The sequence below is a fragment of the Equus przewalskii genome, chromosome 5, assembly GCF_037783145.1.
Source record: "Equus przewalskii isolate Varuska chromosome 5, EquPr2, whole genome shotgun sequence".
NCBI classification, from domain to species: Eukaryota; Metazoa; Chordata; class Mammalia; order Perissodactyla; family Equidae; genus Equus; species Equus przewalskii.
Genome location: NC_091835.1, coordinates 49,763,964 through 49,782,561, shown reverse-complemented (window position 1 = coordinate 49,782,561; position 18,598 = coordinate 49,763,964). Strand labels below are relative to the sequence as shown.

Below are 18,598 nucleotides of genomic sequence, written 5' to 3'. Positions count from 1 at the left end.
CAAGAAAAAGAAATATTCACAAGCCACTGATCATTCTAACATCAGATACTGTTAATTTAACTAACACGACTGAAAAAAAAACTCAGAAATATCGATGCAAACCAAATAATGTGTATAGTGTTCCCTAAGAACCCAATCTAGTAATACATGATGATCATGGTCTTTACTTTAGAATCAAGTACTCTCGCCAATCCGAGGATTTGAGAAGACAAAACGCAGGGTGAGGCAGCAATGGGTGTAAACCGACGGGGGAGGGAAGGGAAAAGAAAAGATCAGAGAGGATTAGTTATTGCATCATTTATGGAAGGAGAGGAGAAGGTTGCTTGGGCCGACTGGCGAGGATCCCTTGCAAGAGGGAGTGCAAAGGGTTCATTCTGCAGTTAGAAAGGACAGAGGAGGGGGAGGAGGGGCAACTATCAACAGGAATCTTCCCGGGGTTGAAGGGGTGCGTCACTTACGTAGCCGCTTCTAGAAAGAAAAAACGTGCCCTCGGGACAACCTCAATATTAGCGTTGGTGAAAGCAGGGGGGAGTGACCTTCCTAGGTGTAACGGAGGAAAAACGGGATCGCTTCCCAAAGGACTGAGGGAGAAGACGTTCCGTAGGTCCCGCCCGCTCATCCGGGAATAGAAGGATTGTGAGGACCCCCAGGGCCGCGTCGGAGTTGGCAGCGACCCAGGGCCGCGGGGGTGGGGTTGGGGGGGGGGGGCGTTACCTGCAGAGTCACCTCCTGAGGGTCCCAGTGCGGCCGCAGGTGTTGCAGGAGGCTCAGGGCCCCCTCCCGGCAGCGCTGCTCCTCCTGATCCTGAACCGTGACGTCCAGCTTGGGCACCTCCGGGGAGCCGGGCGGGACGTGGATGTAATTGGCCATGGCCCAGGCGACGGCAGAGACTATTACAACGACGACGGCGACGGCGACCACGAGAACGGCGGGCGCCGACAGGCTGGTGGATCCTTCCGTCCCGGGGCGCCCTCGCGGGAGGGCAGGGGGCGTTCAGACTGACAGGCGAGCGGTAGGAGAACGACTGGAGGGGACACTCTCGCCGACCTGGGTCTGGACAGCGGCTGAAGCGAGCTGGAGCTGCTCACGGGGAAAATTCCTCCCGTCTGCACTCGACCGCCTGCGGCCGCGGAGCACGCCGGGACTGGCCTGACGCTGGCGTCACACGCGGGGCGGGGCCTCCGCCTACGTCAGGGGCCGAGGCCGACTTTCTAGCCCCCGACACAATGGGCTGGCGGACCCAAGCTCGGTTCCTCCGCTGTCAGCGGATGCTCCTGCAGTGTGTGCTGCTAGGCTGAAAAACGCGGGGCTCCTCCTCCGGACTGAGCCTGATCCCTGCCAAGACCTGGAAAGCGTTGAAGCTTTAGCTCACCTGATCAGGAGGGTCTTGGGGTGCGAGTTAGAGTTAGATCTTGGAGCTGCTGTATACTGGGGACTACGTAGTTGGGTTGACAACTAAATTCTCATTAGCTGTACACTCAGATCATGGTCTTTGAACCAGTAAAGGTATTTGGGTAATACAACGACAGACATCACTTCAAGATTTCTTTTGAAGTGAGATGTTTGACCATACTGAGAATGATTCAGAGCCAGGGAAAATAGGTTGTAGGCTGGGATGAAGATGAAAGGGAAGGAAAGCAAATAGTTTGGAGGCTCAGCGCTGGAATAGCTCAATGCCTGTTGCAGGGTATCGCTGAGTGGGCCTTGAAACGGCTAACTTCAAACTTTTACTCTTAAGGTTTTATAGCAGCTATTTCCCCTCTTGAGGGAATATCGGAAACTGGGTAATCTACAAATAATTTATTGGGACCACCTGATTTTCCTTATGACTGAGGAAAATGATTTGAGATTTGACCTCTCAATCTGTCTTCTTTGCAGCATTTAGTACATGATGAATACAGTTTGTTAGTGGTAAATTAAGTCACTAAGTGGATTCAGCTTAATTAACATTCAGAATGTTTGTAATTACCTCATTAACGTCAATTTACGTTCTGATTGTTCGGAAAGAACCTACTTACCTTTGAAAATTACAAAATACATAGCTCACTATCAATAAACATAAACTAAAAAGAGGGAAAAGAAGATATAATTTTCTAATATAGAAAGTTAACTCAACATTTTCCAGACAGGCGTGTTTTTTTTTAAATCACGTACTACAGGAAACACTAAATTATAAGTTCCTTCCAATTTGGGGAGCAATAATATACTAATACCTTCTCATTTCAAGATAGTATCTCTTAAATTTTTGTATAATTTGCATTTTTTAATAAACAGTAAAAGTGGGATTAAAAATTAGGAAAGGATGGGCTAGTCAAATGGTGCTGGAACAATTGCCATTTGTATGAGAAAAATGTTTTGATCCCACCTCATTATATACAAAAATCAGTTCTAGAAGATTAAAAGCCTAAATGTTACAAGCAAAACTTTCAGAATATATAGGAAATATCAGTTCTTATCAACTTGATCTATAGATTCAATGCAATTCCAATCCACATCCCAGCAAGTGATTTTGTGGATATCCACAAACTGATTCTAAAGTTTATGCAGAGAGGCAAAAGACTCCAAATAGCCTACACAATACTGAAGAAGAACAAAGTCAGAAGATGGACACTATGCAACTTCAAGACTCAGTGTAAAATTACAGTAATCAAAACAATGTGGTATTGGCAAGAGATTAACCAAATAAACCAATGGAGCGGAATACAGTCCAGAAATAGATTCACACAAATGTAAACTGATCTTTGAAAAAGGAACAATAGCCATTTGTATCAGATTTCAATGGAAAAAAGATAATCGCTTCAATAAATGACACTGGAACAACTGGACATCCACGTACAAAAAAAAGGTGAATCTAGGGACCAGCTCCTGGGACTGAGTGTTTAAGTTTGCGTGCTCTGCTTTGGTGACCAGGGTTTTGCCAGTTTGGATCCTGGGCGCAGACCTAGCCCAGCTCATCAGGCCATGCTGAGGCAACATCCCACATGGCACAACCACAAGGACTTAAAACTAGAATCTACAACTATGTACTGGAGGGGTTTGGGGAGAAGAAGAAGAAGAAGAAGAAAGAAGATTGGCAACAAGTGTTAGCTCAGGTGCCAATCTTTAGGCAAAAAAATGTGAATCTAGACACAGACCTTATACCTTTCACAAAAATTAATTCAAAATGGATCATAGAACTAACTATAAAATGAAACTATAAAATTCTTAAGAGAAAATTTGGGTTTGGCAATGACTGGGAGAAAATATTTGCAAAACACATACCTGATAAAAGACTTGCATCCAAAATATACAAAGAACTCAAAACTTAACAATAGGAAAACAAACAACCCAATTAAAAATGAGCAAAGGGTCAGAACAGCCACCTTACCACGAAGATATACAGATAGCAAACAAGCATATGAAAACATGTTCAACATCATATGTCATTAGGGAATTACAACTTAAAACAACAGTGAGATACCACTACACACCTGTTAGAATGGCTAAAATCCAAAAGACAACAACAAATGCTGGTGAAGATGCAGAAAAACAGGAACCCTCGTTCTTCATTGGTGGGATGCAAAAAGGTACAGCCACTTTGGAAGACAGTCTGGCAGATTCTTACAAAGCTAAACATAGTCTTACCATATGATCCAGTAATCATGCTCCTTGATATTTAGCCAAATGAGTTGAAAACTTACAAAACACACAAAAACCTGCACATGAATGTTTACAGCACCTTTATTCATAATTCCAAACTTGGAACTATGATATATGTATTATATCTATATTAATAATATGTAATATGCATATTATTACATAATATATAAATTCATAATTTATTCATAATGCCAAAACTTGGAAGCAACCAATATGTCCTTCAATAGGCGAATACATTTATAAAAAATGGTACATCCATAGAAGGGAATATGATTCAGCATTAAAAAGAAATGAGGGCCTAATCCACACAAAAAAACTTGGAGGAAACTTAAATACGTATTTTTAAGTGAATGCAGCCAATCTGAAAAGGCTATATACTGTATGATTCCATCTATATGACGTTCTGGAAAAGAAAAAGCAATAGAGACAGTAAAAAGATCAGTGGTTACCAGGGTTGAGCAGAGAGAAGAAGGGATGAACAGATGGGACGCAGGAGATTTTAGAGCAGTGAAACTATTCTGTATGATACTGTAATGGTGAACACACGACATTATGGATTTTTCAAAACCTATAGAACTTTGCAAGATGAAGCGTGAACCCTAATGTAAACTATGGACTTTAGTTCATATTTATATCTTCGGCAAGGCAGTAGTTACTCAATAAATATAAATGAATGAATAAAAAAATGTATAATAAAATATAGGATCAGCTCTCTGTGAGTGTAAGGTAAGGAAGGATTTCCTAAACAAGACTCATAGAGCAAACACCATGAAGGTATAGGACAGGTAAATTTGAAAACGTGAAAATTGAAAACTTCGTAAAGTTAAATGACAAGCCATAAAAGAAGAAAAGATAATCATGATGTATATGATCAGAAAAAGAGTAGTATTCAGAATACCACTAATCACTAAGAAAGCCAAACCACCCAATAGCAAAAGGGGCAAACATCAATTTTCAGAAAAGGAAATCCAAACAGCCAATAAGCTGATGAAAATATAACTTTCTAACTAATAATTAAGGCATTGCAAATTAAAACAACAATGAAATAACATTTTATATCCATATTGATTGGAAACATTTTGAATTCTGATAATGCCAAGTGAATATTATTGGTGGGAAAGTAAATTTATTTTTTTAAAAAACTGGGAGCCGGGCTGGTGGTGTAGTGGTTAAGTTCGTGCTCTCCACTTTGGCAGCCTGGGGTTCATGGGCCCACAATCCCTGGGCGCAGACATACATACTGCTCATCAGGCCATGCTGAGGAAGCATCCCACATACGACATAGAGGAAGACTGGCAACAGATGTTAGCTCAGGGCCAATCTTCCTCATCAAAAAAAAAAAAAACCCAAAAAACTTTGGAAAACAATTTTGCAATATTCAATAAGTTGAAGACAGTCATTTTTTACCATCCACCAATTTCAATTCCAGGTATATACAAAGATCCCACACATATACATGAGAAAGTGTGTACAAGAATGTACACTGCAGTATTGTTCATAATAAATAAAAACTGGCTGCAACCTAGCTGTCTCTTACTAGGGAAAGGATTGGATGGATGCATCTCCTTATGCACACATTCAGGAGACAAGAGTGGCCCTAGAAGTCAGAAATCAAGCAGTGGCTCTGAGGACCCAACAGCAACTGAACCTCTGCTTAGTTTGTGAACAGTTGACTTCTCTGCCTGTTCTCTCTCCACCCGTTTTTATCTCTATTCTGCTTCTAATTGTCTGTTTCTGCTTCCTTGTGATTTCTACCTACTGGTTTCTCTCTGTGTGTCTCCCTGTCATTCAGATTTTACCCAATAGTTGTTCCCAGTTGCTTTCTATTGCTTCCTTTATCACAACAACCTGTTTTATGTTTTGTGTATCACTGTTACTCTGTAATCTTGAAATCAATGTACTTACTTTTCTAGAATCTATCTTTTGTACTACAATGTTAGCCCCAAGCGAGCAAAGACAATCTTGTCTAGTGCCCCATTTCCACTGACTGGAATAGTGCCTGGAAAATAAAAGATACTCAATAAATAAATGCTTTAAGCCCACCTAGTTTGCTTCCGAAACTGCCAGTTTCACATAAGAATAGCCCTCAGTCAGGGCTTGTATTGGTTTATCACCATAGAGTATTGTGATTATGCTAAACTCTCCTGCGTGACCACTTCCTAGCCCACAAGCCAACCCGTAAATTATCTAGGGCTTTGGAACAAATCCTTAGCTACAGGCATCATTAAAACCATCCAGCATCTTGCAAGATGTCTAGAGGATACAAAATAGTTATGGAGATATAACATCAGTATAAAGTGTCCGGCACATTTTAGTCCTCTTCCTGTATTTAGCATGACATTGGGGCCCTCCAATACCTGGAATGACCTGCCTCCTATCTCTGCTTCTTGAAATTGCACTCATTCTTCACTCTCCAGCAATCATCTTCATGGAGCCCCCTAGATTTCTGAGTCCAAATTTACTTCTGTTTTTATACATCTGTTAGAACACCTAACAAACTTTGCCTGATGCCACCCACGTTGTCGATGTAAGTCATAAAGATTGTAGCACACGTAAAAGACTAGTAAAACATTTATAACTTACTACATAATAAGCATCTTGTAATGAGGGAATGAAAGGATCACTGAATGTAAGTCCAGAGGCTCTAGTCATAACTATTTTAATTACAATGGACTCAACTTTAGTTACCAGAGTAATAACATAAAGAATTTGCAGAAGAAAAGATTCTGTGAAATAAGATTATGTGGGCATGACTAATAAGCTAGATCATCCACCAAATTAAAAACATGTTTAAAATGAAATCATTCTTGTATGCCTAACAGAGTTAATGTCGTTGTAGAGGGAACTGAAAATTCAGAAATCTAAAACATCTGTGATACCTGACGTTCCAGGACATGAGTGTTCTGCTCCTCGACTCTCCCTCCAAAACAAAGGAAAAGGAAGAGCCTCTAAGAGCTTCAATTTTCAGAGCTGCTCCATAAAAATGAGGCTGCACCTGTTCTGCACTTCACATCTTTAAGATAGCCTAAAGGAGCTGGCTGTCTATAAACTACTGCGACGACCACATGAAATATCTAAGAAAGTCTGTGCTAGTTATAGGTATGCTCAGTTATAAGAGCTAATAAATATTTAACTCTATAAAACATGTCACGGGTGCTTGTTCTAACTTGCCTCTTTTTCATTTTCCTAGAATCAAATTATAACTCTACTTCATATAATAGATTAATTTCCTGAGAGCAAGAATTCTCTCAATTTCCTTTTTATATCCTTTATGGTCTCAAGAGAGCATCTTGCATATTGTAAATCACAATTATTGATTTAATTGATCTGAGAAATATATCAAGCGATTCCTAATTTTATCCATCTAAGGGAATAAGGCTTTTTAAAGATCCTTATATGAGTAATGAAAGAGGGTGCATCTTACCAAGTGTCGAATCATATCATAAAGCCATAAATTATGAGGCTGGCACAAGAATAAACAGATCAAAAAAAGAAAAAGAGAGAAAAATCCAAGTGTATATGCGTATTTAGTATGTGATATTTTAAATCAGTGGGGAAAAGCAGATTAATTTTAAAAATAATGTTGAGATTATATGCTTTATAGAATTTGATAAAGTTGGTTTAGCAGTCCTTATTATTGTTATTTAAGTGGTATTAATTAAAAATCCACAAGTGCTGGTCAATACTTCATCGTAGTTCTATATATCACAGTGGCAAAAACATCACTTTAAAGATGAAAAAGCAGATATTTAGCTTTCTTAAATCCTGTGTTTTTGTTTTTTTTTAAAGATTTTATTTTTTCCTTTTTCTCCCCAAAGACCCCTAGTACATAGTTGTGTATTCTTTGTTGTGGGTCCTTCTAGTTGTAGCATGTGGGACGCTGCCTCAGCGTGGTTTGATGAGCAGTGCCATGTCCGTGCCCAGGATTCGAACCAACGAAACACTGGGCCGCCTGCAGCGGAGTGCACGGACTTAACCACTCGGCCACGGGGCCAGCCCCCTGTGTTTTTTTTTAATCTGTTTTTCCCAGGACTTCGCTGATGGTTGTCATTAATAGGCACCTAATAATTATCTTTTGAATGATAAAATGAGTGACCGGCTAAACACGTTCTGCATTATCATTTAAAACCATTTTTTCAGACTCCTAAGGTATACTGAATTGAATAATCACTCTATATTCTTTTCCTACCATTCTAACTTTCCCCCAAATGCACCTAATTACTTTAACACCAATTCCTAAGTTAAACATTTAATATCTCTATTCTTATGCCTATTCAGTCCTCCATACGGAGTGTTTGAAACAATATTTTGATATTTGGAAGTAAGGATTTCAGAGCAATTGTGTGTGCACACAAACTATAATGGTTAATCCCTACTCCATAGCATTTGACAAACACACAAGTCCAGCTTCAGATTCTACCCTATCTTGCTCCAAAGCATGCAGTTTTGCTTTCTGGCTCTTTAAGGCATATTATACAGAGACTAGAGAGGTAATGAAGGGTATTAAAAGGATTTGAGCTTTGTAGTTAGACATTCCTGCTGTAGAATTTGAGCAATTTTTAAAATCTCTTTTAACCTTTGTTTCCTTATCTGCAAAACAGTGATAATAACAGAGATGCCGACATTGTAATAGATGATTGTCAAGTCTTCAGAATAATACTGGTCCTAGTAAGGGCTCAAAATATATTATTGTTAAATTTTTACCTGAATTAAATGAAATGGTACATAATAATTAGCTATTATTAAATGAGATGGTGCCATTATTATTAGATAGTAGAAGATAAAAGGCTTTCTTAATTTAAGCCAGGGGAATTGTTCAAATGTTAAAAGCTTGGTTCAGTAAAGGGATTTCAAAATCCAGAACTGTGTTATGGCTTTGGGTCTGCCTAACTGAAGAATGCTTCTCCCTCCTTTCCTTGGGATAGGTTTATCAGAGGCTGGCAGAGAATATTCTAGAGGAAAGGTAAGGAGAATATCAGGACCTACTTTCTCTGGCCCTTTGTAATCCACTAGGTCTGCTCATGTTACTGTCCTTTTCTCCTCGTTGTATATTTTAAAGCTGCCCTGAGTAACATGACCTGGAAAGAGAGCACAATAGCAAAGAAAGAGGAGTGACAAAGTGACTGGTGCCTCAGTGACAATGTCTGCAAGTCACCTAAAACCAGAGCAGATGCGAGGAGATTGGCCATTATTGTGGAGGATGTATTGATATGAAAACTCTGAAGATTGCTAAAGAAATCATTGAAATACAAGTTTTCCTTTTTTTGTTTTTTTTGGTGTGGAAGATTGGCCCTGAGCTAGCTTCTGTTGCCAATCCTCCTCTTTTTCCTTGAGGAAGATTGTCCCTGAGCTAACATCTGTGCCAATCTTCCTCTATTTTGTATGTAGGACATCACCATGGCATGGCTTGATGAGCAGTGTGTAGGTCCGCACCTGTAATCTGAAACCATGAACCCCAGGCTGCCGAAGCGAAGTGCGCAAACTGAACCACTGTGACACCGTACCGGCCCCGAAATACTAGTTTGTTTAATGAAGATGGGCATAATGCAGCCCTATTAAACTGGTGAGAGAAACCAGGATGCCTAGATAACCACTACATGACAGATTTCAAGCAATCCAGTAATAACCACCAAGTACAGTAAGGTGAATTCCTGAAGGCTTAAAAAGGACAAAGCCTACTGTACTAATAAATTAACTTTTGTGATAGTTATCAGGCCATTAGCGATAATGAGGGAACATTGGATTTCATGTATTTTGACTTTGGGTAAGGTGATTCTTTCCCCTTTTCAACACGTTAAGACCATATGGTCTAGACTCTGGCATTGTAAATTAGAGAGAAAGTTGACTGAATATCTTATCCAAATGGTTAACACTGCTGCCAAAATGTGCCAAATGGGGCTACTCAGGATCAGTCCAAGGAATTTTTAATATACTTATATGTGACAAGTATGAGACATTTTACAAAAACCTGTAGGAGTTTCTACCCATGCCCACACCTCTGAGTCACTGCTCAGAAAGAGTAATAGCCAAACCAAGGTATACCGTCTGAACCCAAAACCAGATGTCTGAAACAAACATATGAGAGGTGACCAATACACAGACCTTAAGATGGAAAAAACAAAAAGTTGGGTGGGGAAGAAAAGGAGAAGAGGCAGAGTGGTAAAAAAATCCAAATAATGAAATATCCTAATTAGCCATAAAAGAAATACAAAACTTATGTGTTTATATAGATACAAATTGATTGTTTTAACGTTAATTATATCTCAAGTTATCACAAAATAATAAACATGAAAACAGGACACATGCCAAATCATACAAAATCAAAGTATTAACCTGAGGTTGAAAACAAAGGGCCCAACATTAAGAAGCCACTGAATATTCTTCTAAATAGAAACTGGATCAAAAAAGAAATTAAAAATATAGTAACAATTTTTGGGAAATAATTGATATGAAAACAATATACACGAGATGGGCTGCTGCTAAATCAGAGCTACACTTGTAGGTGAATTTATGATTTTTAAGCGTTTTATCATCAAAACAGGAAAAGAAAAAATAAGCACTACGTTTATCATTTAAAAAATATCCCAGGGACCGGCCCCATGGCCAAGTGGTTAAGTTGGCGCCCTGCGCTGCAGGCGGCCCAGTGTTTCGGAAGTTCGAATCCTGGGCGTGGACATAGCACCACTCATCAAGCCACGCTGGGGCAGCATCCCACATGCCACAACTAGAAGGACCCACAACTAAGAATATACAACTATGCACTGGGGAGCTTTGGGGAGAAAAAGGAAAAGAAAAATACCCCAGGGAGGAGAAGGTGAGGGGTCTACAAGCCCCATAAAATCAATCTCTCTTTCAGCTCAGCCAAGGCTACTTTCGCTATAATAGAATATGCAAATTAAGTGGGGTTCTTATGCACCACCAGTAACTAGTTTGTAAGTAAAACAAAAAAAAATTTTTTAATTGTATTGGCAATTGCAGCAAAACGGATAAATTACCTAGGAATAAAGATGTGCAAGGCTTTTTTTCCTATAGTACACACTCATTTTTTAAAACCATAAAATATTAACATGCAGAAAGAAAAATTTCTGTATTTTTTCCTACAGAGCAATAATTATCAATAACATCAGCTCCACGTGATTTGGTTAAAAATAATAAAAATGACAATTGGTCAAAATGACAAAGTGGTCAAACACATTCTCAGAAACTTTAATTTTCACACATGGGCCCCATTTAGCCAATTTCTTAATCTTTATACATATTTAAAAATTTTTGTTTCAGAATTTTTCAGATTTTTTTTGCTTTTCGTCCTAAGTATTTTCAGCTAATTGTACTGCCCTGAGCTATTTGAAATAATGAAATTTGAAAGTAACCTACATACTCAAAAATAGGGAAAATATAAGTAACTTGTGATATACCCATGTAGCATAAATTTATGCAATCAATAAACTAAAATGTAATTGCAAAAATGTATCTATTGAAATGAAAGACAAAATGAAAAGGTGACCAATGTATATGTTTTCAAGTTAAAAAATATCTGTGTGTGTGTATGCACAGAAAAAAGAATTAGGAAGATAGACATCATTGCCTTAACAGAAATGATGACTTGTTTTTTTTCTTGTGTATTTTTTCCAATTGCTCGGTAATAAGCATAGGAGATAAAAATAAACATTAAAAGACAATGAAGTTTAAAAGAAAAGATCTTGAATTTAGGAGGAATGAAATTTTTTCAACTCTTTTTTTTTTTTAACTTTCTGATTTAGCTATTATATCTCTTCTCCCTCCTTGATAAAGTTTTGGGTTTTGGGGTGTTTTCCTTTAAAGATTTTATTTATCCTTTTTCTCCCCAAAGCCCCCTGGGACATAGTTGTGTATTTTTAGTTGTGGGTCCTTCCAGGTATGGCATGTGGGACGCCACTTCAGCATGGCTTGATGAGCAGAGCCCTGTCCGTGCCCAGGATCTGAACCGGCAAAACCCTGGGCCACCGAAGCAGAGTGCGTGAACTTAACCACTCAGCCAATTGGCCACAGGGCCAGCCCCTGTTTTAGTTTTATTTCTTTTTCTCTTTTCTCTCTTGGTCTTGCTTTCCTCCCACCTGGTCAAAAATAGTTGATTCTAATCAGCAGTTCACATTTTTCTCTCTTTTCGAGACCAAAAATAATCAACATAAGCCTAACATCTTTGGCTGAAAGTATATATAAAAGTGGAGGGCGGGGGCTGGCCCAGTGGCACACCTGTTAAGTGGGCACACTCGGCTTTGGTGGCCCGGTGTTCACCAGTTCGGATCCTGGGTGTGGACGTGGCACTGCTTGTCAAGCCATGCTGTGGTAGGCGTAACCCTCAGGTACCTGGCCTTACCCACACTTATACACTGAAATGATCTTTGGCAGGGAGGTTCCCAGACTCAGCTGGAAATAATATATAAATTTTGTTATATGCTCTCCTTTTCTAAAATCCTGAATTTCAAAATAAATCAAACCTCATGGGTTTCTGATAAGGGGTTATGGACTTGTAATAGTTTAGATGTTTTATAATGTGTATTCTGTACCAGACTATTCTAAGTGCTTTATTTTAACTGAATTCATCTCATAAAACTTGTGAGAAAGGGTTACTATAAATATTCAATAAGAACATGGTTAGCATTGCTCCCAATACAGACACAGATGAAAAGAAGTTAATCTGGTTAATTTGTTGTTTTCTTGTTTAACCTGAGGGTTGACTCAAGGGTCACAGGGATTTATGAGCTTGTTTTGCAGAAGAAAAAGAATGTCTTCAAGGAAGTAAACAATCACCAGATAACCAGCGCCCTGCTGCTACTGACACCCAGAAGTCTGATTTCCCATGGGCTTATCTGGAGTGAAAGAAACACAGATTTCCCCTTCATTTCTCTAAAACTCTTTCTTCCAAGCCCCTTAGCTCTATGAAAACCCCTGCTTTCTTGTTTCCTTAAGGAAGATTTCAGAGAACCTATCCTCCCGCCTTCACATTTTGGCCAATTAGAATAAAACTTTATCCATCTCCAAGCACCAATGTCTCAGTGATTGGTTTATTGACCATCAGGCACACAAATTTGAGATTAAGAGGTTTCGCATCATGGGTTTAACTTTGGATCCTCTTTTCTGTTCAGTTGGTCCATGTGTCTGTCTTTATGCCAGTATCATATACTGCTTTGATTACTTTAGTTTTTTGAAATCAGGAAGTGTGAGGCCTCTAGCTTTATTATTATTTCTCAAGATTGTTTTGGCTATTCAGAGTCCTTTATGGTTCTGTATGAATTAAGAGTATTCATTCTATTTCTGCAAAAGATGCCACTGGCATTTTTTTTTTTACTAAATAACTTGAATTTATTGAATCTGAAAGGAAGGACTATTTAGATCTCCCTAAATGACACACACAAAATATAATGACAGCCCATGCTGTTTTCTGTAAAGTTTTCTCACCTCAATAAATCTGTGGCAAAGATTTTTTAAAAATTATTTTATTGAATAATAATTGACAAGTAAAATTGCAAGACATTTAAAATGTGCAACGTGATGATATCATATAGCCATTGGTATTTTGATAGAGACTGCACTGAATCTGCAGCTTGCTTTGGGGAGTATGAACATTTGAGCAGTATTCATTTTTCCAATCCATAGATACAGGTTGTCTTTTGATTTATTTGTGCCTAATTTCTTTCAGCAGTGTGCCATCATTTTTTTATTTGTTCTATTTTCAGTAGATTTTTAGTTTTTCCCAGTTGTCCTCTATTATAATTAACATTTTGAGTAACATCTTTGTGCATGTATCTCTATTTTCATTTCTGATTTCTTCCTTATGGTAGATTCCAAGAATAGAATTACTGTGTCAAAGGCTATAACTATATTTAAGATTTGATTCATGATGCTATATTGCTTCCCCAAAAGTCTGTTTCAACCACATTTCTATAAGCTAATGTGCATGCCCATCTGCACTGAACTCTCAGCACTTAAGAAGAAGCCTTTATTGTTTAAGCCGTGGAGATTCAGGGGACTGTATGTTAGCTGCAGTAAAATCCAGCTTATCCAGAATGATAGTTATAACTTAAAAAGTTTTCAGCTTATAGCACCAAAATGATTAAGGTTGGGAAGCTTTTATATGACTTTTGAAACCTGATGGCGTAAGATTTAAAATCTAAATGTGAATCAAAAGCTTTGTATTGGGCAGCTAGCAGAAATTTTATAATGATTTAAAATGTCTTTTGGAACCTCTAAAATGGAAACTCAATTCAGAGAACTTTTGTGGAACAGAAGAAATGAAACTGGTTATGTCAAATAATGTCACTGAGTGTTAAATTCTGCCAAGTAACTGCTAGGGAGAATTTACATGGGAAATGTTCCTTTGAATCCTATTTGAAATTCTAGAGCCTGAAGTAAAGATGATTCTGACCCTTATGGGATAGGTAATATAACTTAGTTGTTAATAATAGGCCCTTTACCAAAATTCTCAAATCCGAAAGGGCCTAAAAGCCAAAAGTTCTTTTTGACTTTTGCCACAGACTAATTGGGTAACAAATTCAGACCAGCTGAAATCAAACTACTTATAGTCCTCATTTGTTCCACTTTGTGTGAATTCACAAGTTTAAATCAGATATATTCATATCTTTGCTTATGGGGAGGTTTCCAGACTCAGCTGGAAATAGTAAATAAATTTTATTATATGCTCTCCTTCTCTAAAATCTGTAAAATCCTGAATTTCAAAATAAATCAAACCTCATAGGTTTCTGATAAGGGGTTATGAACTTGTAATAGTTAAGATTTTTTTATAATGTATATTCTGTACCAGACTATTCTAAGTGCTTTATTTTAACTGAATTCATCTCATAAAACTTGTGAGAAAGGTACAGTGCTTATTTACATTTTACAGATGAGGAAACTGCCACACAGAAAGGTGCAATAACTTGCAAAACTATCAGGGGTGGAGCCTAGATTCATGTCATGGCTCCAATCAGACAGCTGGACTAGCTCAGCCAGCTTTGGAATCAGACAGAGCTCAAGGCTTACTTAGCAGGTAGTCAAACCAGGCTAGCTTAATGACTACTCACATTCTATTTTCTCTTTGCAAAATGAGAATAATATTACTAACGAGGTCATCAGATTATTATATAGGTTAAATAAAACATGTATGTCACTTAACACAGTGTCATATAGTACCTACTTAATATTTGTTTGCTATTGTTTATACTGTTGGTCAGTTTAAGTCAACCTGAACTATCAATCACAATGGGGACCTTGAAATTTTCAGAAGTAACTTAGATTTTGCATCAATAAAGAAGAAAATATTTGTTTGGACCACCTAGGACCTTGTTTATGCCTTTAAAAATATATCCAAATGAAACCCATTTGTTTTGCTGTGCTATGGTTTGACCTATAAAACGAAGTCTGCCAGAGAGTAGGTAATCATAAATATTTCTTGAATGAACAGTGTCGTAAAGTTATAAACAGGCAGCCACATGCTTCAAATTGTGAAAGCTTGATTCTGAGTCCACACAAGATACATGCCACTGAAAGCCTTGGTTGATAATGGCAGATAATAAAAATGTTGCTGGGTTCATTGACTTCATGAAAACAAACAGGAAAGTCCACAGTCTATACTTTATTAGAGTTGTGCTGAAGAAGAGCTTACTATATTTATCTAGGAAGACATCCAACAAAGCGTAGAAGAACAGAGCTCCTCTTTCCATTTCAATTCCCTCAGGCCACGAACTGGCTAACATGGGGGAAGCAGGGCACTTGGGTGAGCAGAAGTAGGTCAAACTAGGCTGAATTTTAAATAACTGAATATGATTGGAAAGTTCTGAGATCTGACTGGGATGTCATTAAGAGATGAGTCAGGGGGATTCGATAGAAGAGTTGAAGTCATTTAGAAAAATATAATCTTTATGTTTATACTGTACTGAGAGGACACTGCTTATTAAACTAGTTACATATATTTTTCTGGCAAAAGGACTTTGAAAAACTCTTAAAGCCCTTAAAGATTTTAAGAACCCATCAAATACTTCAGAAGAAAATGATTTAAAATATATGTGAATCACTTGACATTAACATTATTAATAAATAAAGTGTACCAAAATGTTACATTATTTGTTTCACTTAATTTTATCATGCTAGAAATATCACTTGTGAGTTGTAATTAATGATTTATAATAAAACAGTAGAACACTTGAAGTATGCCCCTTCTTCAGTTTGTGCCTAAAAAAACTCCTACTCATATTTCAAGACCATTACAGATCAACAAAATGAAAAGGCAGCTTATGGAATGGGAAAATATATTTGCCAACCATATATCTGATAAAGGATTAATATCCAAAATATGTAAGGAACTCATAAAACTTAATAGCAAAAAAAGATTAATAGTCTGGTTAAAAAATAGACAAAAGACTTGAATAGACATTTTCCTAAAGACAACATACAAATGGCCAACTGATCCAAGGACAGGTGCTTGACATCACTAATCATCAGGGAAATGCAAATCAAACCACAATGAGATATCACCTCTCACCTGTTAGAATGGATATTACGAAAAAAATGAGATATGTAATGGCCAGAATGTGGAGAAAAGGGAACTCTCTGCTTTGTTGGTGGGAATGTAAATGGTACAGCCACTGTGGAAGCAGTATGGAGCTTCCCCAGAAAATTAAAAATAGAACTACCATATGATCCAGCAATCCCATTCTGGGTCTATATCTGAAAAAAATGAAATCACCATCTTGAAGAGTTGGAAGAGATAACTGCACCGCCATCTTCACTGCAGCACTATTGACAATAGCCAAGACGTGGAAACAACCTAAGTGTATACTGACAGAGGCATAAAGAAAACAGTGTATATATATATACACACACACACACATATATATACATATATATGCAGTGGAATATTTTTCAGTCATTAAAAGAGAAGGAAATCTTGGGGCTGGCCCAGTGGCACAGCAGTTAAGTTCACAAGTTCCACTTCGGCATCCTGGGGTTCACTGGTTGGGATCCCAGGTGCAGACATGCCACCACTTGGCAAACCATGCTGTGGTAGGCAACCCACATATAAAGTAGAGGAAGATGGGAACACCTGTTAGCTCAGGGCCAGTCTTCCTCAGCAAAAAGAGGAGGATTGGTGGCAGAAGTTAGCTCAGGGCTAATCTTCCTCAAAAAAAAAAAAAAAAAGGAAGGAAATCTTGACATTTATGACAACATGGATGAACCTGGAGGGCACTATGCCAAGTGAAATATCAAACAGAGAAAGACAAATACTGTATGATCTCATTTATGTATGGAATCTAAAAAAACTGGATTAATAGAAACAGAAGCAGATTGTAGGGGGAAGTGGAGGGAGAAATAAGGTGAAGGTGGTCAAAGGGTACAAACTTCTAGTTATAAGATGAATAAATTCTGGGGATCTAATGTACAGCATGGCATATATAGTTTATTATACTGTATTGTATACTTGAAAGTTGCTGAGAATACTTAAAAGTTCTCATCACAAAAAAAAATGTAGCTGTGAGGTGATAGGTGTGCTAACTAACCTCATATGTGTTAACTAATCTCATTTCATGATATATAGACATATATCAAATTATCATGTTGTACACCTTAACTTACAGAATGTTATATGTCAATTATATGTCAATAAAGCTGGGGAAAAAAGAAAATATTTTGGAACTAGATAGAGGTGATGTTTGCATAATATTGTGAATGTACTAAATGCTGCTGATTTGTTCCATTTTAAATGGTTAACTTTATGTTATGTCAATTTCATGTCATTAAAAAAAAAAGAAAAAGGCCAGTACAAATGTCCCCTTCAGTAACATTGTAAATAATATGGCTCCATATCATATTGTATTATAATTATTTATGTTTCTTTTTCCATAACAAGATGTTCTTTAAGGATAGGAATTATATTTTATTTGTTTTTGTATCCTCTACCTAGCACAATGGCTGACACGTAGTAGGCATTTAAGAAATAACAGAGTTAATTAATGAATTAAACAAGTCACACATATTTCTCATCATTGAAAAGTTGAAGTTAAGTTTTGGATAACTAGCACACTTTGAAAAAGTCACTGATGTTTATGAGCATGAAGTGCTGAATGTGCTAGGTTGTTAAGACCTTTTTTTCCTAAGGTTACAGGAGACTGACCTAACAGAGCTGATAATTGACTTTGTTACTCACCAAATCGCTGAGCTCAACATAGCTGTTAAAATTATGAAAAACATCTAAATTGCATTGGGTTTTTAAAGATCGATCTGTTTACTTCAGGCTGTGACGAATTCATTATTGTGAAGTCAATGAACAGTTCTAAGAGATCTTAAATTCCCAGTAATGCGATAGAGAGCTGGACGGTGGAATACGACCTAAGGCTTGCAATTCTACACCAGTGTTTAACTTCTTCAAGTAACTCATTAACTATTTGTATTGCAAATATAAAGAGACAGATGACACTGAAATAACCAAACAGGCGAATGGCTTTTATGCTGTTAAGCTACTCTGCTGCTTGTAGGTTGTTTTTCATTCACTGACACATTCCCTCAAATCTTTCCTTCGTGTGTAACTATTCCAACTTCAAATGTGGCAGTTAGGGTCGGAAAGCCTTCATTTGAACATTGTTTGGTGGTTCATTTCTCATAACAATGAAACTTTCAACCTGGCACATACTCAAATATGTGCATGGAAACAGGCTACAAAGAAATAAACATAGTGATGCAGTGATGAACTAAAAAATATTCTATTGAAAAAGCAAATTTAATATTGCTTTGTTCAGATTCTTAGATGGTGGTATACCTTTTAGATTCTAACTAAAGTGACATTGGTATTAATATGGCTATTATCTCAGTTGTACAAGTCTGGCTACAGATATCTTCACATCTGTTGACTTGGGTAAAGTGTCTAATGTAAACATAAAATTTCTTCAAATAAAGATGGAATATTTTCGGAAGTAGTACTAGGTGAAAA

General features: G+C 37.6%; 1 protein-coding gene across 1 annotated transcript in view; it reads right to left on the bottom strand.

Moving 5' to 3' along the window:
- Positions 1-2,073, bottom strand: part of ETNK1 (ethanolamine kinase 1) — a 74,202-nt gene extending 72,129 nt beyond the window's left edge. Inside the window, exon 1 of the mRNA XM_008512801.2 lies at positions 715-2,073. Coding sequence (XP_008511023.2) covers positions 715-870 — 156 coding nt within the window. The 5' untranslated portion in view covers positions 871-2,073. The remainder of the gene's footprint in view (positions 1-714) is intronic.
- Positions 2,074-18,598: the final 16,525 nt, after the last annotated feature.